Source organism: Caloenas nicobarica, chromosome 1 (assembly GCF_036013445.1).
Source record: "Caloenas nicobarica isolate bCalNic1 chromosome 1, bCalNic1.hap1, whole genome shotgun sequence".
Taxonomy (NCBI): domain Eukaryota; kingdom Metazoa; phylum Chordata; class Aves; order Columbiformes; family Columbidae; genus Caloenas; species Caloenas nicobarica.
Window position 1 is genome coordinate 200,981,186 of NC_088245.1, and position 26,305 is coordinate 201,007,490.

Here is a 26,305-nt window from a genome sequence, read left to right on the forward strand (position 1 = left end):
TTTGTTTTACTGTTGTGGAAACCAATAAACTTTGGGTGGTCTGTCTCCAGAGCAGTAGAGGATGTAACAAAATTCTGCAGCGGGCACCAAAAGGTACTTCCTGGAAAACGTGTAAGAAATGTGGAGCTATAATTTTCTTACTGAGAAGCTGGTATAGAGGGGAACAGCGGTGTTACCAAGTGCCAGGCTTAGTAAGGAGTTCCCTCTGGTGGGCGCACCTTGGTATTCTCAGCCAGCTTCTGCAAGAAACAGTCTGGAAAGAAACACTTCCTGGCTTTACACAACCTCAGAGTAGCACACAGATCAAATAATTTGTGAAACTAGGCAATTACACTTAAATTAAAGTGTGATTTAAAGGGTGAATGCCTTCAGCATTTTTTTGCTGTTGAGGAAAAATGTTCGAGCAGGTATGTTTTATATTAGATATAAAGGTCCTAGTTTTGCAGACATAGCTGGACGCCGTTCTGAGCAAGATCAAGTACTGGGAATAGCAATTCAGTTTTTCAGTAATGACCCTAAAATTAGACTTCAAAGTTTATATTTAAGACTTATCGTCAAAAGCTACCAGCAGCCAGTGTGAAATTATGCATGTGCTCAGGTACTACAGGATCTTCAGACCTACACACCCAGTTCCATAGTAGTCTTCTAAAATTTAAAATGACACTAATCCCCAAAGAAAAGGGTGATAAAAATAACAAGGTATCTTTTGACTAAGCAGTCTCAATCCATTTCTTAGTGTCATCTGTCTTGCCTTACCATCCTATGCTGTTTAATCTGCTTTATTTTCTTCGCCTTGCAAGTATGGTATATAACAGGTTCTGGGCTGCTAAAGTACTCTCTTATCTCCTTTTTTTTATTCTTAGGAAAGAATTTAAATCCCATGTCTTGGTTTCAAAGATCCAAGCAATCAGAGTTCTCTACCTTTTTATTTGGTGTTTCTGATAAATCTCCTTTAGCCAGACTCAGTTACAGTTCTCCAGGTCGTCTTTCCACCTTGGACCATTTTTCTCCAGATACTGTTTTCTTAATCATTTCCCTAAATGTTTCTATTCACTTATCATTCCCATTTCAGTGTTGGGCAGCTGCTTCATCAATAGGAAGCTACTAATTTTATTGCTGGGGTGAGAGAGCAGAGTAAAAAGTAGGGAGAGTGCAAATGAAATGAAGAGCCTGTGAAATGGTTATTTGCGCTATGTTGTGTGCTTTCTCACCATCAACCATTAAATAGCTACTGAACTACTTTCCAGGGGAGAGAGAAAAATCTTTTGCTATTCCCTGAAGAAAATGTTTGTCGGACCACTACCATTCCAGGTTCACATTGACAAATGTGAACTTTTCACTAAGCTGTGGATGAGGAAATACTCTCTAAAATTAAGTTGTTTTTATCTGCTTTGATACAAAAGCGTTTGCACAACATAATAAATCAGCTTGGAGAAAACACTTCTTGGCAGACGTAAACAAAAAGCTATGACAGTCCAGATCTCAGAAGTGCCTCCAGGGAAGTCCCAGAAGACACATCAGTTTCAACCATAATTTCAAATAACAGTCTGAAAAATGACATATTTCATACTTGGTGTGAGATGTGCAGCTTCTGATTAAAAAACAAAACCACCACCACCAACAACGAAATCCCACCACATGAGTAAAAATACTCTTATTTGTACCTTTCAAGTGCTGCAAAATGAAATACTTAAGGGATGTTCATTACGGGCTTTTCTCACTTCTAATGCAGTCACTGTTATTGCTTATTTGGAAATTTTCTTGTAAATGTCTATGGCTGGTTTTAGCTTGTTATTTACAGAGTGCTTCGGCTCTAGCCCACTTGTATTTTATTACCAGCTTCTAAGGGTTATGGGGGAACTGTGGATCCGTGTACCAAAGTGGGTGTAAATAAGAGGCATTTCCCATGATCGTAAAATAGATCAAGGAATGATCAAAAATCGGCCCAGTTAGAAAATGCCAGCAAAAGAAGCCATATTGCTGCCTGTGAGAGATAAACGTCTCTGATGCTCTATGGCCCCACAAGCTCTCCCAGCCGCTCTGTGCTGAGCTCAGACCTGGGGACAGCAAGAACCAGCCCCGACTCGGTGTCCAGGCCTGTGGAACGAGGCTTTATCAACACTGCACTTCACATACCGAGGTTCGTATGGGCTCTAACTTGGATGATCAGATGCAAGCCAGGGAGTTGTCCTGGTCTGGAGTTTGTTACGAGTTTCCTGAGAGACGTATCTTGTGAGAGCCGCATGGACGTGCTTTGTAGCAGTAAAGAATGTGGGACCATCATGGGCTGTAGTGACTGACTGAGGATGGAGAACTGCAGAAGAAGCAGGAGTACCGCATAACATGGTCTGAGGGGTTTGTCTTCCCTCATAAGACAGATATGTCCCTGTTCATGATTTGCAGAATCAAATCATAGACAATAGGGCTGGGAGAGACGTGAACATCTTCACCAGTTGCTCTCCACCAAGCAAGGTCAGCTGTCCATAGCCATTCCTACCCCTTGTTTATCTCAGATCTCTGGCAATGGAAAATCCAAGTGTTTTTCAGATGTTTGTTTACAGCTCTTCACTGTCTTACATATAGAATTTTAACCTAATCTTCTTTTCTAAAGCCCATCACTTTTGTCCCTGTAGCGTGGCATCACATAGAGGTTCAGACCATGTGTCTGTCTAAGCTCACATCCTATCTCTGATTGGACTAAGTATTGATTATTTAATTTTATACACAGTTTTAAATATTTTATATATATCAATATATAATTTTATAAAATATCTTGCAAATTAAATATTATTATGTTTTATGCAACATATATATGTATATTAAATATATATGATAACAAAGAGTAGCAGAATAGAACATCTAAATGATCCTCTTTCCTCTGAAGTGTTTTCTGATAGTCAAGTTTTAGGGACTTTGGAGCTACAGGTTGCCTACTAATCCCAGACCTGAATAGAGACAAGTTCCCTCCCTTTTACACCATTGCTTTCTACACTATCTAACTTCCTTCAGTCTTCTCTAGTTTAACTAAAACCTACTTCTACTTTATTTCATGGCCTCCAGACCTTCTAGACTAATTCCAGTTGGTCTGTATTGTTTGCGACGTGTAGGGCCTGTGTCACCACGTTTGTGTAATACTGTATTACTTCATACCTACCCCTTCCAAACTAACCTGGGCCAGTCCCATCTTTTAATGTGTGCTTGCTTGTTCTGACTTAGGTGCAAAACTTTTTATTTGTTTTCGAATTGCAAGGCATTTATTTCAAATCACTTCTTATCAGGCCCATTCAAAATTCTAGCCTCGCTTTCCTCCTGTTTTCGATTCTTCACAGACTAAATTCCTATGCAAATGTAAAACATGGAGTTTCTATTCCATCGTACATCACATTTAATGCATATATTAAATAATACCAGATCTAAGTCAGATTTTCTGAGCAAATTGTATAACCTTGATTGATAACTAGTTTTCCAACCAACTGTGCACTCTCTTCATACTTTCATTCAGCCTCTTTCTGTGTTTTTTTTGTTAGAATATAATGTGTGACAGTAGCAGAATCCTTACTGAAGATGTGTGACGTATATATGAGTCCTGCCTGGTTCACGTGGCTTCTTATTCTGTTACAGAAGTAAATCAGATTGTTTCAAGATAATTTTTCTAGGATGTTTGGTGTTAATAGTCTTATTTGGTATTACTTCTTCTCTTGTCTGTCCAGAAAAGGGCTACAAAGTTGGTGGGGGTTTAGAGAGGAAGCCGTATGAGGAGCAGCTAAAGTCACTGGGTTTGTTCAGCCTGGAGAAGAGGAGACTGAGGGGAGAGAGACCTCATGGCGGCTGCAGCTGCCTCACCAGGGGAGGAGGAGGGGCAGGGCTGAGCTCTTCTCTGGTGACCAGTGACAGAACCTGACGGAATGGCAGGGAGATGTGCCAGGGGAGGTTTAGGCTGGACATGAGGAAAAGGTTCTTCACGCAGAAGGTGCTGGACACTGGAACAGGCTCCCCAGGGAGGTGTCCCGGCCCCAACCTGACAGTGTTCAAGAAGAGACTGGACAACACCCTCAGACACACGGTGTGAACTGTGGGGTTGTCCTGTGCAGGGACAGGAGTTGGACTCGATGATCCTTGTGGGTCCCTTCCAACTCAGGACATTCTATGATTCTGTGATTCTATGATCCCCTAGCTGATTACTAATATTGAACAGTTTACCAACAGCATGTTAGAATTAAATTTGAAAATGACTAAGTTTACACTGGCTTTTTTTTTTTTTTTTTTCTTTTTAAAAAAGGTCCGTTGCCTTTGAAGTTTTTTGTAATCTCATCCACAGAGGTGATTCAGAGGTGATTATTACTGGTTTCAACATTGTTTCAGCCAGTTAACTTGAGTTTTAACAAGCAGTGGATACTGTCATCATGCTTAGTAATTGGCCAGTTTTCAAAATTCTTGAACTTCAGGAGATTGACGAGTTTGTGATTAAGCCAGTGTGGCAACGTAACTCTCTCTATTTTGCTCTGAAAGTGTTTATCTCTATGACTCAATATTTTTATTCAGCATGCTGCCAGCAGTCTCAGCCCCCTTTTTTCCTTGCCGTGCTTCCAGCCTGTAGATTTGCATTGCTGGCAGTATACATGAGTACACATTTGTTTTCTCTTCATGAGAACTACAGGCATTATGTCTGGCTTTGTATTAATGCATGCAAGTAAGGGACTCCAGTGTGGTGTCTCTTACTAAAGCATTGTCACGAAGACAAAAGCGTAATTGGATTTTGTGAGTTTATATGTTCTAATTTCCTAAGAAGTTGTATAGTCTTCTTCCTGAGGTTATAAATTTTTGAAGGTAAGCCAAACCGCAAGTTTAAATGAGTTAACAGAGTACTCTTACACAGTAAGTTTAGAGTATAGTAAACCCTTTTACGTGAGTAAAGGAAAAAAAGGAAGAGGCTGCCCTGTCACTGTGCAAGCTCGTTCAACCTCTAGCAGACTCTCCTAAAAGGCTTTTTACTTTGGATTATAATGCTGTGCAGGCTCGCAGTTGTTCCCTACACTTGAATTTCCCAGCTCCACAACTCTTCATAATGACAGTCTGTGTCCGTAGAGGGAGTTGAGGGTCAAAGTCGGATCTTTCAGCCCAGTTCTTTCAGTTCATAAATCAGAGACTCACTGTCTGACACCTGATTAAGGAAAGTCAGCATGGGCAGAAGACTTATCTCTGGCTCACAGAGGAATCCATAATGCCCCAAAGATTTCTTGGATGTAAATGCACCAGAGAGAGCCAAAATGTACATTTCAACACAAAATGGTTTCTAATCACTTTACTGCAAACACTGACACGTGGGTTTACTGTGTAGTTCAGGAAGGTGTCCTCAGGTGGATTTTTGTTCTGTGATGGATTTAACCGCATGGACACAGCAGGAAATGAGATGAGCTTGATTTAGCTGAGCAACGTGAAGGTTGAGAGGGGACATGATGCAATGTGTTTGTTTGTTGTAGGTAGCCATTGTCACGGAAAAGTGCTACTTAATTTGAAATACAATTCTGTTTCTTAAACAAAAACAAATAGGTATAAATTGGCCGTTATTAAATTTAAGCTGAAAATGAAAGTTTCTAGCTGCTAGAGCAATCAAATTCTGGATTAGTCTTTCAGTGGGATTAGTGAAAGAAAATAAAATTCCAGCGAGACAGCAATTTCCTTTAAGACAGAGCCTGATCTTTTAATGGGAATTATTTGAGGTGGTATCTGTATTTGTAAGGGACTGACTTCATCATCCTTCTGTGATCTGTGTTCCCACTAAATTATATGCATTAAAGGATGCCTCAATCTCACCTATCAGCTAGGATTCTTTTTTTAACAATGGAAAAATGTAGGTACTGCACATGAAAATTTATGCTATCCTAAAATAAATATTACATGTAGATAGGAGAATTGTCTCTCCTTTATCTACAGAGTAGATCAGGATGACTAATTTATACTGGAATCCTACTGTTCCTGTTGTTAGAAGTGAGATGAGTGGAATACCACCCTATATAGTTCATAACATAGACCTTATTATGCTTAAAGTAGAAAATACAGTAGAGACTGGGTGACCCCTGCTGCTCTCTTGCATTGGATTTCTTATTTTGTAGAACCCTTTCCTATAATATGGTATCCAAAATGATGACAATATTCCAGACTTGGTCATGCTGGCTCTTAAGTAATAAGTAGCAATAAGTACAATCATTTAGACAACATTTCCCCCAAAGTGCATTAATAATCTGTGGCAACCAAAGGTTATTCAGTAGTTTGGGAAAGCTGAGGTTTCAAGTGGCTTTAAGACTTACGTGGTCAGAATCCGTGACAATGGGTGCTAGCATGGGCATCTTTTTGATAAAAAATGAACTGAAAAGACCTTAATAATCATAAAATAAATGTAAGAACATCATAACTAACAGGACTGAACATACTCGTCTGGATCATCAAATTCCTTTTCTGCTCTTGGAGGCAATCGAGTATCTTATACGCTTCTTAACAAACTTCTGAATTAATATTTACTATGTGTATCTAATTAAGCATAAATAATAAAGTAGAATGATTTGCTTTCTCTGTTACAATTAAACGTATTTATAGTCTTGTGCTGCAAGAACCATTTTTAATTACAGACCCTTAACTGTAATTGCAAATGGGCAAACCAGGAAATTTCCTTCATACATATAAAATATTAATGCAGGGGAAATGACTTACGCTGAGATTCTAGAACTGTGCATCAGATATGTGCTACAGTCAAGCAAACAATGCAAAAAACTTCTTTTTCATTCTGTGACAAGTTCTATTCCAGAAGATGAGCTACTATCTAGGGAATGTACGTACTTAATTTCCCATTTAAGCAATGATTTCCTTCTAAATACAGGCAAGGAAAGAGGAAATGCTACTGGACACAAGCTAATTCTAAGTATTCTTCACTAGCAATGATTACTTTTTGTTTTGATGAATCATACTGAATGTATTGCTGGAATAGAAATATAATTGGTTTCTATTATTTGAAAATGAAAGAGGAAGTGTTTAATGAACTGCAGATTTTGGCTGGTTGACTGTAGTTGTCAACATCTCAGGAAAAAATAATGACCGTGATCCTGTTGCAGGGTTTGTTTCCTTTCACTTTATAAGGATCCAAATGCTAACATATCGCTTGGAATATGCTGGAAGAAAGTGTTAAAAGCAGTACAGTCAAAGTTTTTGTATCCATTTTTAATGAATTTGTTCTTTTAGAGAAAATCTAACTTTTTTATTGGTTAAGCTCTAAAGTCATACCATGTTTAATTAAATTTGGTAGAAGGATACATGTACAAGATCTGTAACTACACTATGTATGTATTGTTTGTGTTTATTTTAGCTCTAGTTCATTTCACTGCAGAAATGTATTTTTTTCCAAGCATTGCACAATTTGGATATGCAAAAGCAATAGTGAATGAAAATCAGTTCTGATCAGTTGATTAGAATCAACTAAACATTTTTACTCTAAATTTTATGATTATTACACTGAGCCTTTTTTTTCCAGGAAGCTATAAAGCTCAGGAAACATATAGCCTGATTAAACCCCTTGACTACAGGATTAACTTAATTGGGGTATTTAAGTCCTTTATTTTTTGAGAACTAACCCTGTTGTGGAAGTTAGGGAGCTTGTCTCCCTATGGTCTTGCCATAGGCATCTTGAAGAGTTATTCAGTGCATAAATCTTAAAACCGAGCAAGTTTTAAAATTTCCCCTTACATTCTTTCTATTTTCCCCCCCCCCATCTTGACTTTAACTTCCCACTCTTTGCTGTCTCACAAATGATTTTCAGCCTACCAATGCACTCTAATATTCCATCTTTAAAGAAACTTTTCAGAATGACATTAACAGTCCTCTAAGGTGTAACTTTCAAAACTGGGGAGTCTGGTGTCTGCTTTCTCTGCCATGATCTCTTCTTTCTACCATTTCATTCCTGTTCCAGTTTAGCACACACATTTCCAGTTGAAGACTCCTAGATATATCAAAAGACTGGCTGCCATTTAGTGAACTTGGTTTTTGGCACCAATATTGTCGCCAGTGCCAGAAACATCTTCATTCTTTCAGATTTCATGTTTTTTATGAAACCATTCCAAAGGGTGCTTTTTCAACAAATATAAATATCTTTTTTCTTTCAAAATATATGGAAATATGCATGGAAAAATTTCAACCAGCCATATTCATGTATAAGATATTAGCTTATATCCATGCTCTGTCATGTGCTTTGAACCCACAGTAACTGAGAAAGCCTTTGTGGAGATCTTGAGGAGTAGAAGAGGATGGAATCTAACTTTGTTCCGTATCATGAAATGACATTGCCCAAATTAAGGCTGTAAACTTGCCATTGTAGGGCGGTATTAGTGCTGTCTGTATATTGAATGAAGTTGTAGTTGTCATTTTTGGTACATCCTGCATTCCCTATTTGTGATTATTTTGGAAAAAAAAAGTCCTTTTAGATTTAACACTTGGGCATTTGAAGCATTTCCCGTGCTGCAGAGGACTGTATCTCTGGAACTGAGGGGGCATGAGACAAAAAGGAAATTTATACTAAAGTTAAATATAAACAATCTAGAATAAATAATATCTTGTAATGTTACTTTTTTGTAAAGATGTTTTGAATCACAAAAAGCTAATTTTTTTACTGTCATTTAAATACTTAAATTCATGTTCATTAGTAAGTATTAAATAAATAAAATATTGCTCGTGGTTATTATTTAGTGGGAAATACTGATAATAGTGAAGAGTATTTAAGCATATGTGTGTAAAGAATCATTAAGCTACCATTCAAAAATAAAAAAAGATGAAGTTGTAGTGAATATTATGGAGTTTAGCAGACTAATTCTAGGAGAGAAAATGATTTGCAATTGAATTTCTATTGAGGATTAGGATCTTAGTTGACTGAAATGATAGGAGTCATGAATTAGATTTTGTTCTTGTTAAAGAGAATGTAGCATATTTTGCAGCATGCCTCATCAAACATAGCTTTGATATGGTTCACATTATGTTTTAATGATTAAATCATTATTAAGTAATTAATTAATACAAGAGGCAAGGAATGGATGAGGGTTTCAGTAGCAGAAATGCACAACATTTCAGAGCTGTCATGAAGTAAGAATCGGCAGGATTTGTTGGCAAGCCACTGAGTGGAGGCATAAATAGAATATCAAGGTTATGAACTGTAATAATGAAAATGATGGTGGAGATGGGAAGTAACAGATGTCATACAATGTAGTCAACAGGCTTTTGTCTTGTACAGTTTCAGTGTAGGTCTGAGCATTCAATTACAGATGTCAGAAAAACATGAGCAGGGTGAAAAGGAGAAACCAGACCTGAAATGTAAGTTAGAAAGTTGCTGAAGTAGTGGTGGGAGTAAGAATAATAAGAGCAGTGAAGTCAGCCTGCTGCTTTTCTGAAGCAGAAGAGGGGAATTCGGACAGTTTCCGCGCTGTGTGCCCAGTGCTGTCCTGTGTGGTCCCTCGTCCCGCACCCCGCGGCTGCTGAGCCCCTTCGCACCATCACTCGCCTTCGCTCGGAGCTGTGACCGAGCACCAAAGCAGACCAAGTAAAGAGGTTTTGGGGACTGGCCTCCAGAGGGGGTGGCGGCTTTCAGAAGGGCCACCACAGGGCACCTGGGCTCACGTGGTGTCCCTGGGACACCTCCTCCCAGCTGAGCAGATGTGGGCTCTTCTTACCACCTCAGACTGTTGATAGTGGCTGTCTCTGGACTGCGGCAGTCATTGCACTTATCAGGATTCTCCGGGTCAGCTTTGTATTTAAACTGTATATTTAAACAATGAACCTGAGATCTGCTGTTCTATTTTTGTGATACCCAGTTGTTCCAGTGAACTCCTTCAAAATATCTGCTACATCTAGCAAAAGTGCCAGAAAGTAGTACATTGATCCAGAGAAAATGTAATGTCCCTCTTGCTACAATTCTCTGACTTTGCTGAATGTTTTCTGCTGAAAATATTCTTGTAACCAGAAAGTGAAATCTTAGCATACAAAAATGTTACAATACTTTCTTCTTTTTACAGGGTGTTTCAAAAAGCTGCGCCCAATTTCAAAGCAGTATGTTACATGGTGGCAATACGTTACAGTTACACACACACAAAAAAGAGGCATCTAGCAGTAATCATTTGAAACTCACGCTTTCAAGTGCCAAGAGTTTCATTCATGGGTGGTTCATGGTTGCAGAAACATATTGATTTAAAATATTTTTGAAACACACTGTAGATTAAAATAGGAAGCACTTTTTTCATGAAGTGACTGTACGTATCGGAGGGATGTGTGGGATACCAAATGATGATGGTTTGGATAGAAGAGTGCTGGAAAAACAGAGAGAAGTTTCTGTGTAAACTTGAGAAAGAACCTTAACTTTAAAACTGTTATTCTACTTATGTAACATGAAGCACAATCCAGCTTCACTAAAATTACGCAAAAACTGTGGAGAATGAAATAGAGAAAAATGTATAGTCTTAAATGATGATTGACTAGGGCTTTTTCTTCTTGTTGAAATAAAATGTAGCTGGCCACCGATTCCAGGGCTGTGTAACAACAGGGGTTACAAAGTGCATCAAAGTCAGGATTTCTGGTCTCCCTGTAGCATTAAAAATATGCAGCAGATAAATGATTAAATATTTTTATTGATTATTATTTAAAATGGATATCCCCTTGCGTACAACAGAACTAATAATTTCTCTACTTCCACGCAGCCGAGGCAACGAGAATAGACTAGCGCTACGACGACAGACCATCCTCCGGGAGAAGGGGAGGAGACAGGCCAGCCGAGGGCCGGCCTACATGTTCAATGACCGCTCAACGAGTCTCTCTCTTGAGGAAGAGCGCTTTTTGGACGCAGCGGAATATGGAAATATTCCAGTGATTCGCAAAATGCTGGAAGAATGTCCCTCGCTCAATGTGAACTGTGTGGACTATATGGGGCAGAACGCCTTGCAGCTGGCGGTTGCCAATGAGCACCTGGAGATCACAGAACTCCTGCTGAAGAAGGAGAACCTGGCCCGGGTTGGGGATGCCTTGCTTTTGGCTATTAGCAAAGGTTATGTGCGGATAGTGGAAGCCATCCTAAACCATCCCGCGTTTGCCGAGGGCAAGAGGCTTGCGTTGAGTCCAAGCCAGTCGGAGCTCCAGCACGATGACTTCTATGCATACGATGAAGATGGCACAAGGTTTTCCCATGACGTTACACCCATCATTCTGGCCGCTCACTGCCATGAGTACGAGATTGTCCACACTTTGCTGAGGAAAGGAGCTCGGATCGATAGGCCACATGACTATTTCTGCAAGTGCAGTGAATGCAATCAGAAACAAAAGCACGACTCTTTCAGCCATTCTAGGTCTAGAATCAATGCCTACAAAGGCCTGGCCAGCCCCGCTTATCTGTCTTTGTCCAGTGAAGACCCTATAATGACTGCCTTAGAGCTCAGCAATGAGTTGGCTGTGCTTGCCAACATTGAGAAGGAGTTTAAGGTGAGTAGAAGGTTACCAATTCTGACAGACACAGAATTGCAAACTTCAATCAAAGGTCTTTCTCCCTTTCTTTGAACAGTAAGAGGTCAGCATCATCCTCACAAATCAGCAGGCTAACGTGAAAAAATGTGTAATTGTTTAATGAATGGGGGACTTAAATATTTGGGAATATCTTGTTGCTCTGTGCTGATTGTAATTCATGCTGCTTATGTAGATGCCAGTTCCTACTGGGCAGGATAGTAAAGGAGTCCTTTCAAACCCTTGGGTGAAGCTGGCCTAGGACAAGGGAAAGAGGAGACTGAAGTGGGACAGTTTGGTCGTGCATGCAAGCCAAATTGCAGGGTTGTACTAAACCCTCATACATTCTCGTCGTGCTCTTGGAACTGGACTGAAAATTTCTCACTTCTCACAAAGTTTTAGAGTTACTTACCAAAATAACTCTAAATAATGTCCTTCTTGTCCTTTTTTAATGTGTTGCTTTTCTCTGGTGTTTGTACTAGCTGCTTCCTCTTTTTTATTTATTTGTACCTATTTGTATGTGAACTCCCTAAACTTAAAGACTTTTTCAGTGTTATATAGAATTTTTAATGTTACAAAAATTTATGACTTTAAAAAAAATAAATAGTTGAGACCCAGGGATTCAAGGCCCCTTAGATCCTTGAAGCATTTGTGGGTTTTTTTTAAATTATGTAGATAAAATGGTGCACAACGTAAAAAAAATATTTACTACAGTTTATGTGTGTTAAGACAGTAAGAATGTAAGCTTTTTGCTCTCAGTAAATGCAAAGTCAGGCCTTGTGCAAACAGTGTTAATTATGACTTAGGTTAACTAAAATCGCTTGGACTGGGTTTACCTTATGGGACCGCATTGAAAGCAGATGCTAGTACATGATACTTCTGTGACACAGCAAGATATCTAGACTTCACCAGCAGGAGATCAAATCACTTCCAAAGCAAGAAGAGTTTCATTTCCAGCATTCCGTTAGGAAGAGTTTGAAGTTGCCATGGTCAATGTTAATCTTCTCAGCAGCAGCACTGTTCTCAAGGCCATGAACCCATCTCTGCGCAGCCGACCTGAGCAGAGATGCTGCAATTCTGAGTTAATTACTCCTGACTCATTCTTGTAGGTGTACCTTTGTGGCACCAACCTGTTGTAAGAAGCTGAAATATTTCTTGGAGGGGGAATGTGCAAGAGGTTCTTAAAAACAGCAGCTAAACAGCTGGAATAGGAACAGAGGAGAATTTTTATTTTATTTCAGTAACACCAAATTCTGGCAAGGTTCTTTCAGCTTAAAGCAGAGGATGAAAGTCTGCCCCACGGAGCCCCTGATAGAAATCCTTAGGACATCAGTGGACTGAGATTTCATCCAGTGCTTTCATGTACAGTTCAGAGAAGAGTTTTTAAAACCACATACTTTTGTTTCTTTCTCTTCAGCAGCTGCTGAAGATGTGAACAAAAGAACTTGATTAACTTGAAGGCGAGTAAATTTAGAACAGATCAGAAAAACATTTTTCATACGCCATAAATGCAGCCTGTTAAGTTCATGGCTATGTTGAGATAAATAGCATGTCTGATTTGTAGGGACTGTATCGCTCTGTTTACCACAGTTGGAGCGACACAATCTAAGATTTTTGTAAAGGTAAATAAAATCATCAACTGGAACTGTCAGCAAGAAGTGCCCTTCAAATGTATTCTGCAGGACGCAACTGGCGAGATGACCTCCGAGAGCAGGATTTGTCCCTGGTGCCACCAGGGCAGGGAGCGGAGCACGTGGTGAGGAAAGGTGGTTCAGAAAGCGCGACTCTGCAGCCTGTCCTGAAGCGCCGTCAGGAGCTCCTTCCTCAGCTTGACCTGGCTCGTCCCTGCGTGACTCTTGGTTTTTTATTTCCTCTTTTGCCTCAGTTTCCTTTTCTAAAATTAAAGCTCTCCTTCGAGGGTAGCGTTGTATAAGTAATTGCAAGAGATTTTGAGGTACTGTCCCTCAGCAGAAACAGGATGCTGGAGAAGAGACAGAGCAGGTCCGTATTGCCAAGTGTTAGTCAGCCAAGCTCTGCTGAGGACGTACATACTCCTTGGAGTAGAGTGAAAGTGAACAGGAGCAATGAGGAGCAGGGGCACAAGGCAACACGGAAATTTAACGCTCCCTTAATTTAAGGTTTCACCAGGAGCGGGCGACTGGCAACACAAGGTCTTTTGGGAACATTTTTACAGGTTCTAAAATCATGCGGTGGTTCTGGATAAATATTAAAGACAAGGGAGTACACTTATATGTGCACTGATGAGAATTAACATCTACACTACTGATAAGTGATAACAGAAATGCCTGGTTTAGGGTCAGTGCAGGTGGTACAACAGTTGTGTATACAAGCTGCTGGGAATGGATGCTGTTAGCTTTACATAGTCTGGGCTTGTTTGTGCTCCTGCAAGATCATATCCCTGCTTGCAGCAATTTATCTAAAAGTTGTTGCCCTTACTTTATTTCAGGAGTTTGCTACAATTATCTGGATAATGTACTTCCTATGTAAAAATGTAGTTTTCATAAAAATGTGTTACACGTGTTAGTGTAATCTAAACAAGTATATTTGAGAGCATAGGTTATCTGGACACGGCAAATCTTTAGCTCCACCTAGGGTTTGCCTGAGTTATTTAAAGTATTTAAAATATTGCCTAAATGCAGTTTGAACTTTCTGGTAAAAGTCACCTATTTTATAGTGCCGATGGAGTATTGCTGCAGGGGAGCTTCCTAGTGGGTGCCTGCAGCAACCAGCGGCACAGACACTTCCCAGGTCTTTGGCAGAGGCAATGGAAGGGTTGATGCTGAACTGCGATGCCAGTTGCTTCATGACTGTCTTAAAAATTACTTCTCTCTCCTGTCTTACACCGTCGTTTAAGGTTAGCGGTAACACTGGCTGTGAAACTGTGATTCACACAAAATAGGAAATGCCATGATCAGTGGAAACTGCTCTGTAGCAGTGTTATCGAGCATTACATGCCTGTCGCGTGTGGTTTTTACAAGTGTTTTGGAGGATAACTTTGCTAGGAGTAAAATCAGAAGAAAGTAGAAGATGATTTCTGAAGGAGGATTAACTGGACAGATGTGCCAAGCACAGTATAGGAATATTTCTGCACCAAGCAAACAGCTAATTCAGGGTTCCTCAGTAATTCTGAGATCTCCAGGATTTTTGGAACGCCACATAATGTAGCTTTTTATGAAATGGCTAAGTGTGCAGCTTTACAAGGTTTGATATCAGATAGAACTTTTTTTTTTTATTTTGGGGGATTGTACTTGTATTTTCTGTTGTCTAAACTGTTTGACCACCCTAGAGCTAATATTTCCATTATGTCCGTAAGGATGTAGATGATATCTGACATGTCCTGCAGAGATGTGGCCTGCAGTTTTAAGATTGACAGCTGTGGCCCAGCACTGTTCAAAATGCATAAAATTTGCATTTAGTACAAAGTCCTCTGCAGCTATAATGGCAAAAGACTGTTTTGTTGTTTAATGGAATGAAATGGAAAAATGCATTTTTAAAAGAAACGTAGATATGTTACTGTTTGCTGTAAATTAATATCCTAATAAGGTAATCTGAGATTGCTTTTCTGATGAGAAGCAAAATTCAATTTATCATCTCAAAGTCTGATTTTCCGTTTGTTTTCATTCATATAACTCATACAGAAATCAAGTCCCAGTCTTCATTATGGGTATCGTAAGTTCTCTCTGAGAAAAGTTAACATCACTTTTTAGAGAAGAACCGAGGCACTGAAGGAGTTAGTGCCACCTTTGTAAGGGCAATAATTATTCTTTATCTCCCTGCTAAGATGCCTAAATACAATATATAGGTCCCACTTATGTTCATAAGGCACTTTGAAATCCCAAATCCTCGTATAGCAGAATCCGCCTTTCTGGTCTTGGCCTCTACATTCACTAAGCAGGGCCAGGACGTGCTTCATCTCCTTTGTGGGGTTCAGCATCAGCCTGAACCCTGAAAGCATTTTCATCCTGGGCACAGTCTGGGGGACAGCAGGAGCCCGTGACTGGTCACAGGAGGACGTGCAGAGAAGGCCTCTTTCTTCTTGGAGAAACGGCTGTGGTGATGCTCTCCTGCTCTCCTGGCCATGCTCTCCTGCCCTTGGTCATGGTCAGAGGTGAGGCAAGTCACGGTCAGCTGAGGTTTTCAGAGTGACCATGCTTCTTGCTCCCTTACTTGGCACTCCAGGACAGTCTGCAGCTGCTCCTACCGTGAAGGGCAGGTGACCCCTCTCAGCAACAGCCACTGTCACCCCCACCCCTCCTGTTGTTCCTCTGCCACCAGCATCTTGTTCTCCTGGTTCCTCATCCTTCACAGCTCCCACCCCAAATCATCACCTTCCTTTTGCAGGGTGGGAGCAGCCAGTGCTGCCCTCTCATCCTTGCCTTGGCAAAATTTAGCAAAACTGGGATTTTCCTAAACGGCCAAGGAGCCCTGGGCCAACATTTTCACATGTGTAAAATAAAGCACACACATGCTTTATTGCAGAATTAAGGGTTGGTTCTTAAAGCCTCCAACTGTAATTTAATTGCTAACTACCTTCTCAAGTCTCCCAGGACTGCTTTTTTCATTCATTAAATTTACATTTTGCAGTAAAGGAGAACTCGTGGAGTTATTTGTGTGCCTTTGGCCATTTTCAGTAATAAGTTAAGCCAAACAAATTACCACGTTCCCTTGGCTCACATTAATGGTGAGACACACATGAGACCCTGGGAGATGGAGAAGTTTCTGTGTGTGTGTGACAGAGAAAGACACTGAGATGGTGAGAAAAGTGCATTAACCATTTTTGCTGCCACTACACATTTAAGTGGACCAAGGAGACAAGGGGCAAAAGGGAGCCAGTGCAGTAGTCTCTGCAGGTTAACACACTTGATTTCTTAGAAACAAAGTTGCCTGGCTAGAGCCACCTTCCTTCCCTGTGTTCAGACCCTGACAAGTGTTCCTGTGGCAATTTAAGACATTTTCATCCCATCTGTCCTCCTTCACCTTCCCTAAGAGGATAAATTCTTCATAAGGAAATGTGTCTCCAGACAGAGAACATAAATTCATAGAACAGTTTGGGTTGGAAGGGACCTTCAAAGCTCCTCTAGTCCAACCTCCCTGCCGTGAGCAGGCACATCTTCAACCAGCCCCATCCAGCCTGGCCTGGGGTGTCTCCAGGGATGGGGCATCCACTACCTCTCTGGGCAACCTGGGCCAGGGTTTTACCACCCTCAGTGTCAAAAATTTCTTCCTCGTATTTAACCTGAATCTCCCCTCTTCTAGTTTAAAACCATTGTCCCTTGTCCTGTCATAACAAGTCCTGCTAAAAAGTCTGTCCCTATCTTCCTTGTAGGCTTCTTCTAAGTACTGTGATGCTGGTCCCTGCTCCATTCCCCACAGATCCTGTGCTCTAACCTGATGGCCAAGGAGAATTCAGCTCAGCTACCACTCCTGATCACAGCTGGGCAGTACTGCACAGGAGGGGAAGCTGGTTTACTGCATTTGCAAATGAGAAAATAAACTGATGGAGCTGATGGATGAATTGACTGGGTGCTAATGCATACTGTGATACTATACCTAAATTCAGAAGAGATAATTCTGCAAAGTGTAAATGGAGGTATCCAGCTATTTGTAAAAGTGCCCATTCAGTGTTTATTTTGATAAATAGAACTACACTCAGAAAAAATCATATTCTTAATTAGAATAAATTATCATATATGATTTTTGTTTTGAGAGTAGCCAAAGGCATTGGACTCCATCCTGGAGTAATTGTCTCCTCACATATCCATGTCATGTCTTAGTCACCATAGCTGGAAAATACTGCTGAAGAGTGTGAGTGTGCATGTATTAATATATATGTATCTCCTACCAGAAAATATGCACATGCCCATATACTATGAATATATTACAATATTTTGTAATGGTTATTTCTGAAGGCCAAATTATTTTGTTCCTAAATTTATTGAAATTTTTTCCTTTTTTCATTTGATGTTCAAGGGTCGGATATCAGTTTGGAACAGTTTGTGGTACCTAGTCGTACCAGGGTGCATAGGTTGACTCTATGTTTTTTGCTTTGTCTGTGAACCTCAAATAGCTACTTTTCCTTTCATTTTGAAGAGGACATTTATGTATTGAAATGATTGAATACTGAATCTTATCTTAGCTGCTGCTACAAAAATGAAAGCCAAAAGGAAGGTGATATATTACTCTCAAAAAATGTCTTTCTGTAGTGCCAAGGAGTCAGGATTTTTGTTAATCTCTATGGTTATTCTTCTGAAGAGAGGGAAAAAAAAATAATACAATAATAAAATATACAGCATGTCATGAAATGGTTTGGTTTAGTAGTTAGCCTCTGTTGTCTTTGTAGAGAAATGATATTAAAGTTCCTTTCTCTTTTATGACAGATCTGAGCAATCTTGCTTACATTACATGATTAAAAAAAATAAATCACTAGCAGTTTTATGTAGACATACAGTTGTCTCTATAACTATTTGTATATGAATGTCTGCATCCATCTAAGCAAAGCGAAACGTAAAACTTCGATACAATCCTTGAATATATCCAAGTAATAAACTGGTATTGTGGTGTTGTGGGTAATAAAGCATAAACATGCATTAAGTACACCCTTGGCAAATAAAGGAGGGTATTCTCTATACTCCAAAGAATGCTTTCTCTTCCAGGATGTGCATTAAATGGCAGTTAGTATGAAGGAAGTAATTAAAAAGAAGGGAGACTAGGAGTGAGAGAGGGGGGAATGCTGTGAAGAATAGACCAGAAGAGAGGGGAAATGTGTCACTGTAGTAGAAGCATTCATAGGAAATTACTTTGAACATGAAACAGAGACAACATGAACAGTGCTGTATGGTGTGGGGTGGCTGGGTTTTTTTAGTCTTTTGTTTGGGAAAAATTCTACAGTAATTTCATCTTTTTAAGACATTAAAATTAGCAGAGATCACAAACATATCAGAAGTTGTTGGCACATGTAGGAGTAAGTCTCCTGTAAGATTTAGGCCAGGAGAAAGGTATCTGTATACATCTTTTAGTTTTAGATATTCGTCTATATCTGTAGCCATCTTACTCGCTATCTGTCTAGCTTTATTCATCTTTTATGATGCAAACACAGCTGCAAGTAAGGAGTGGTTAACAAACTGTGGATTGCAATGATGAAAATATCTTTTTTTGTATTAACTTACACATTTTGCAGAACGGTGATTTAGAACAGTATATGTTAAAGCAATAAGCAACTGAACCTGCAGGTGTAGAGCAATGCTTTGGCTCACACAGTGAAGTCTGTCATGAGATATTTGAGCTAGAGAGTGTTGAGTTGAAGTTAGACATGTGGTGTCACCATGCTTTCTGCAGCACTGCTGACACTGTTGCTGGAAAACAGCGACCAAATCTTGTGTGTACGAGCTAAAAGAGGTGTGGGAACACGAGGAAGATAAAAATAATTCAAGGCTTAAGAAAATTCAATGTATTTATGTGATTCTCAAGAAGGTTCGGAATTTGTTTAGACATGTTCTCCATAGGATGCTCCTCCTGTCCAGTTGAGATCTCTAAAGCATAACTGCCTACATCTGAGCTAGTTGTCTAGACTTGTGTGAGAACCAGTGAATAGAAAAAATTCCCTTTTGCTATTCATCTCAACTTGAAACAGTCATTCAAATACGTCATACAATATTTCTGAAAGTGTATTTTTTAACTTTCAACTGGCTATAAAGCAAGTCTAGAGAAGCAACTCAGGTGTAAAAACTGATAATATAGATGTCCAAGGTGAGATGAATCCTATTTTTGAACATTTAGGGGAAATAGATGCCTTATAACAAAGTGCTGTTAATCTACCAGAAAAAAACTTAACAAGATGCAAACAAACTGTTGATGCTCACAGATGTGTAGCTGGATGTAGAACTATTTCTCTTATGTTAGGTCTAAACAGCAAGTTATATTCTTTCTTCTTATCTTTTATTTTCTAGAATGATTACAAGAAATTGTCTATGCAATGCAAGGATTTTGTAGTTGGACTCCTTGATTTGTGCCGAAATACAGAAGAAGTGGAAGCTATTTTGAATGGTGATGTAGAGATGTGCCATAATAATGGAGAACATGGTCGCCCCAGCCTTAGCCGCTTAAAACTTGCCATTAAGTATGAAGTTAAAAAAGTAAGCAATTATGTTGATCAGACACATCATGATAGTGGTACTAAATTGTACTATTATTGTTTATGTTGTGGTAGCCTCTGACACTTAAATGAACATTTGGGCCCTTTTGCACAGTGTATTTTACAAATGAAAAGATCCTTGCCCCAAATAGCTTGCAATATAAACAAGAAGCAGATATTCAGGGTGGATACTTGTCACAGTGAGTATGAGAGTAAATGTCTCTAGAAAATATGTAGCTATATGAAAATTTGTAGATCTTTACCAGAATTTAATTTTAATCTATTTTTTTAAAAAGATGGAAGAAATTCGCATTCCTTCTGCAGCCTGGAAACGTGTAAGGTTTAATAAAAACCAGAGGATAGCACAGCAGTCCTGTGCACTGCATGATAACGAATATTGATACACACTTTTGTCAAGCTGTTGTGTCTCACACAGAAAGTTGAGAAAACTTAGTGAAATTGCGTGTCTCATAAAAATGTATATTTGTCTGTACAGAGGATCAGAGACACAATCTAGGTGTAATAGCACTGTGGTTCTCACTTCTGAAGATCAGCGGGCTGCGGGCAGTGTGGAATACAGGAGTTATCGTCCCTTCCTTGGCTTGCTTTCATTTCTGCTGGCAGTTTAATACTCTGGTCTACATCCGAAATGTTCTCATTGAAACCAGCTGGGTTAGTAGCTTTACCAAGGCCCTTGAATTACTCAGAAAGCTACTCTTGGATAATATAGGTTGTAAAGTTCTAGCTGACGTGTGTGAATCAGGGAGAAATGTTTTGCATGATGAAGTTGGTACAACTGAAGATCAAGAGGGTACAGCTCAGGAAAGCAGGTTACCCTAAAGTAGAGCGATCTCCTGACAGAGCAGCAAGACCTTTGATAAAACTTTTCCTACATAATGAAATGGATCAGATCAACACTATGAAAATAAACAATATCTTATTTCAACAAACTAAAAAAAAAAAGTCATCGAAACTCTTTAAAATCCAGTATGGGCTGAATATACAGATCTAATTTGTCAGGGAAGAGTTGCAGATTTTTTACAGAAGTTCAGTTTACAGCTCTTAGGGACACCTAAAACATTTATATGTGAGGAGTATTTACAGGTTCATGAAGGGAAGAAAAGAAGAAAACCATTTTGACTGAGGAGCACCTACCAGCATATGAACATAAACCTGCAAAACAGTTGGCAAACTGGGGTCACTGAAGAGAGCTGAAACAACTTTTGAAGACAAAATATCACATTGACCTAGTCCTTCATAGAATTTGAGTCTTAATCCTTCCTGGAACGTGAAATTCCTTTCAACACTTTCACTGGCTTGAAAAAGACATATCTTGCACCTTCAGCCAGTCAACCTTTAAATATAGAAAACTAGTCTAGAAAAAAAATACTAGATTCAGTTAAATATTTAATTGTATTTCCAGACCCAGACTTAAAAAATTATGGTGCACGAGAATCCATTGTTTGAATATTAATATCTACCTTTGTAAGATGCTTCTTATACTATCCAGAGGTTTTGACAGAATAGAGGGTTATAGACCAAACTTGTCAGTTTTTTCAGTTTGTCCAAAAGTTTCCAGAACCAAGTTATAAATAGTCCTTAACTGATTTCCTGCAAAAGTGACAGCTGTTTTCCTATGCCAGCTGAAAAAAAAAAGTTTTTTCCATGTTAGCATGTGAAAATACGTTATATTCTTTCATAACTAAAAACTCTATAACATCCTTTGCAGAACAGAAAAAGTTTTGGAATTTCTGAAGTAGTAACATAAAAACTATGTATGTCAGAAACAAGTAGAGTTTGCCTAGATAAAGTTTTTGTTTAATTACCCTTAAATGGAAATTAATAGTTTGTGATGGAACATAATGTCAATAAAATAATCATTTTTTAAATTAAAGGATTTATTCTTGCTGATGGCAACATACCTGCATGCTGGGAGATTATGCTCTTCAAAAAACTTTTTCTCTACACCCTCGTTAATGCTCTTTTGAATATGAGTTGTGCTAGTCCAACATTCTTAGTGCACTTCACATAGTTGTTACTTTAATGAAATATATTCTGATAGCAAAATTATTTTTGTGCTCCTTTTTTTTTGTTGCAGTTTGTAGCACATCCAAACTGCCAGCAACAACTTCTTTCAATCTGGTATGAGAATTTGTCAGGTTTACGGCAGCAGACCATGGCAGTGAAGTTCCTGGTGGTTCTTGCTGTCGCGGTGGGACTGCCGTTCCTCTCAATGGCTTACTGGATTGCTCCGTGCAGTAAGGTCAGTCTGTGGAATCTTGTAATGGCCTTTTATTAACTCCTGTGTCATCTATATGTAGATTCCTGTCCGGCAAAGATGGAGCATGAGTGTTAGTTACTGACATGCTTAAGTAATACTTCAGAAATGTGTTATTTTAAAGCCAAGTTAGAGTGGAATGGCTGCGAGTTTGCATGTTCTGGCAATTGTAATTAAGACAGGAAACTATGTTGTGTTAAATGCAGTTTATAGTAAATTAAATTACAATGGTTCAGCAAGAGTTGCCTTGTAGAAATCGTACTTCAGAAACAATCATTCAAACTATTCTTCATTTAGCTGTTGCCTTAGTAGGCAGATGCAGAGGATCCTCATTTCCCATTGATTCAGAGATAGACTAAGTTCAAACTGTGTGTTGATTCCAATTACCTCAAAGGCAATTTAATTTTTTATTATTAAAAATTAATAGATCAAAGTCATTGAAGCATGAATGCCAGAAATTAAAACAATCATCATCAGTTTTCTAGAAGTCAAAGTTGGCTTGTCAAGACAGTGCTAATACTTATTATATTCCATGAGGTTTTTAAAGCAGTCATGCGGCATCCCCTGCATCCACTTATAATGCACGTCTGGATTCGGATGCTACTACTATATGTGATTTGAATGATATATAGTATAGAAAGCCTTTCCACTGAAGATGGATTACAGTCTCTGACCTCTCTGAACTTTGTTTTGAGTCTCTTTTTCAGTTGGTCACTATCCATTTTAAATGGACACTGATGGAAAATTTCCCTTGAGAGTATGTTAGAGGGAACAGATGGGATCCTATATGGATTATTCAAGAGGTTACAGTACAACATCCATTATTTTAGCAGGTCGAATCACATACAGTGATTCCAGGGGAAGAGGAAAGTTGAGAGGACTGCGGTCACTGTGGGTTTTTTTATTGTTCTCTCAGAGGAGAAATGTGGTCCTTTTTTTGTTTTGCCATATTTTTCATTGCTTTCAGTCCGGACAATAAAAATCAGTTCTATCATTTTCAGTCTTCTATATAGTGACTATGATTTTTATGAATACTTTTTTCTAAAAACACACCTTGAGATTCAACATATTTCAGTAATTGGTTTCCAACTATAGCAGTGATTTATCTATTTGTCATTTTCTTTTTTCAAAGATTTATTGGATCGTAAGGTAATTTTGAACCATTGTCATTCTGAAAAAGCTATTTCAGAGTAGGTTTTTAAAGTTGAGGTTCAAGGGACAACATCCTTTAAGGTTCCACTTCTGTTGCTATTTAGTCGTCTCACCATGTGATTTATATGTTGAATATTTTTTGTTTCATTATATTCTGCAAATGTAAAGTCTAATCCACCTTTTTCACCAGTTGCCATTTGTTATGTTGTGCTTCACTCATACTTCAAAATTGGATTCTTCTGGTTTTTGAAGACAAAAATGTTCACTATTAAATTTCAGGATAGGATGGCTCTAACGCAGAACATGGTCTGTACCAATAGAGTCCATCTGTGTATGAATTGATGGAATTTTCTAAATCTCTTCTCCTCCTACTGAGATAAAGTACGCATTCTTTTTCCAGGTTTGGCACTACAGGGACAGAAGTGAGAGAAAATACGCACAGGATTTGTGATGAAAGTAATAGCTTGCAGTGGAGTTATTTTGGCACATTTCTTTATATTCTCATGCCATGGCTCTGAGAAAGGCAAAAATGTCTTTATCACGTTTGCAACATCTCAGTCAGTTACCTGTATAGCTGACCAGTTTCGTCTTCAGGAAAAAGTTAATTTGATCTTGGACCACAGATACTGAATTGAAAGTTTCAGATCTGGGAGAAAGCTCATAGAAATACGTGGACAAAGCCCTGTTGATTTAGCAGGAATTCACTAGTGTCAGATGCTGAAAGGAATTGAGATGCCTCTTATTTGAGTTTCAGGCAACAGTCCACATGGAGGCACTTCAAAGTTTTGTAAACTGTTTGTTCTGCATTTCTAATTGGTAATTCTGTGTAACTACTGACATAATTAACCCAAAACTTCTAGAATGCTATTTTGTTACATGACATTACATTTCGAAAGTTTAAAAACTCTTTTCAGTTATCTCCAAGAGTTTCTAATGTCTATGCTGTTCAGTTCTAATTAATACTAGAATTTAGATTTTTAGCTTTATGAGTTCATAAATAATTCAGTCAGCTCCTGGCAAAGATGAGGGATCTGAATTTGAAATTGGTTCTTCTTTCACTGTTCCCAGCCACCGTGGGTTGGCATTTCTAAAGAAGTAAATTGGCAGGTCCCTACATGCTTTCTAGAAGCATGTTCTGAGGGTTATGCGCATTCCTCTTTCGCACTGTGGTAGAGGAAAAGAAATTGAACATTTTGTCCAGTATATGATGAGCTAGGAAATTATTCTTCCTAAAAAAGTATATGCATTATCTCTTTTTTGTTGTCAGGCCTTTTCTCCAGACAAATACATGTCAAAGTATCCACCGTAAAACTATTGTATATCTTGTCCTAGACTAAACCAACCTATTCATATAAAACTCTCTCCAAAACTCTATAGCAAACCAAAGACTATAGCACACAGGATCAGAAACCAGGAAAACAAACAAACAAACAAAAACCCACTTAAATTACAGAAAGAGATTAAGAACATTTACAAGATCATGTGCTTGGTCTGTGCAATAGGAAGGAATTTATTATGTCAAAATACACAGTGACAGCATATTACAGAAAGACTAGCTTATAGAAAAGTCCAAACTTGCAAGATTATGGCCTTGTCTTTACATGTTGCTTTTTCTTTCCCTGATTCACATTTTGTGACATATATGTTCTCCATAAAGAGATTTGGAATTTTGAAATTGAGATTTCAGGATTTTATTGGATCACTATTGAATGGCAATGTCATAATACCTTCCAGCATTTATGTAATCAGTTCAACTGTAGTCAGTCCTGCTTCCAGGGAGATTTTACTGTACATGGTGTTTCAAAAAGATGGACCCAATTTGAAATCACTGCATCTCTGCAACCACAAACTATCAATTGTTGTCTTGATGTGGTCAATACAGCAGGTCAAGGGAACATAGAGTATTTATAAAAAGGTTACTAAAGCTTGATAACTCATTAAACCGTTTGTAAATTTTTATGTAATTGTAACATATTGGATCTGGGAATTCAATCTTTTAAATTTTGGATTTTTTGGTCAAGGCACATATTAACAGTACCTCCTTCAGTATTTTTTCTTCTTTTCTGGCTGTTTCTCTTTCTGGCATCTATCTCCTAATCCATCTTTGTGAACACAAGAATAATTCATTTAAAAGGGCACTGTCAAGGTACTTTATCGTTTTCCAGCTCTGCTTTATTGTGTGTTGTTTATGACTGTTCCTTCCTAGCTTGAAATAAAATCTTGCCCCATGATGCTTACCTGTTCTCTTTGTAGTTCATGCAAAATAATTGGTTGTTTAAGTCCTTTCTCATGAGGCTGGTGGAATATTTTATTTAATAAAAGACAAAGTAATTTAATAAAAGACAAAGTAATTTTATTGAGTGAGAAACATAATGAATGCCGTGGGCTTGCAAAATAATATAAAATAGAAAGAAGATCAAATTTTGTGCCTGCTAACCTTGACAGTGTTCCTTTAACAGTATCTTCTTTTTACATTTGTCTAGTTCTCTTAGTGTTAGCGGTGTTTGAGACCTTACCATTGCATCCCTGGCTGCATCCTCTTATTCTTTGTTTCTGTAAGGGTTGACTGTAAAGACAGCAAAATTCTGACTTTGATAGTGAAACAAGTGTAGCAAAAATATGAATACCAATAACTTACCTTTCTGCTTTCCTCTCCCTTTTCCAGAACACAGATTGTTATGTTTCAGCTGAGATCTGTGACACTTTCAATGATTTCCAAGGAATTTTTGTTAGATACAGATACTGTCTTCGTGCAGAATTAGAAGTATTTTTCTGCAGCTGCCAACTAAGTGAACAAGCTAAGACTTTTACTATTAATAGAGACACTCTCAAAAATAAAGTAAATAATTGCTATAAGTTCAGCCTTATGTGAGTTTGTATGGAACTTCTAGGTTTTTTAAGTGTTGCACTAAGCCATTTTAAAGTTGTCATGGCAAAGTTGCTGGCATTTCTATTAAAGGAGTCAGGAAGGAAATTAAGACACTACAGATCTATAAACATTACCTTTTAATGCCTCATGAAGTTTTTAAAAAAGAAAATAACTTGGGAAAACTGCACAATAATTGTGCTAAATTGAGTATCATGTCAGTCAGGAAACAGAATTTCTTACTCTTAATTCACTCCTGGTGATAATTTAATGCTTTTAGTAAGTGTCAAAATACCATTTTCTTTGTTGCTTCATAAAAATGACTAGCATGTAAGAAATT

At 38.5% G+C, this 26,305-nt stretch overlaps 1 protein-coding gene across 1 annotated transcript in view; it reads left to right on the forward strand.

Annotated features, from left to right (window-relative positions):
• TRPC6 (transient receptor potential cation channel subfamily C member 6) overlaps window positions 1–26,305 on the forward strand; it is a 96,605-nt gene that overhangs the window by 47,408 nt on the left and 22,892 nt on the right. The window contains exons 2-4 of the mRNA XM_065632548.1: window positions 10,725–11,499; window positions 19,485–19,670; window positions 21,768–21,932. Of these exons, the coding sequence (XP_065488620.1) occupies window positions 10,725–11,499; window positions 19,485–19,670; window positions 21,768–21,932 (1,126 nt within the window). The remainder of the gene's footprint in view (window positions 1–10,724; window positions 11,500–19,484; window positions 19,671–21,767; window positions 21,933–26,305) is intronic.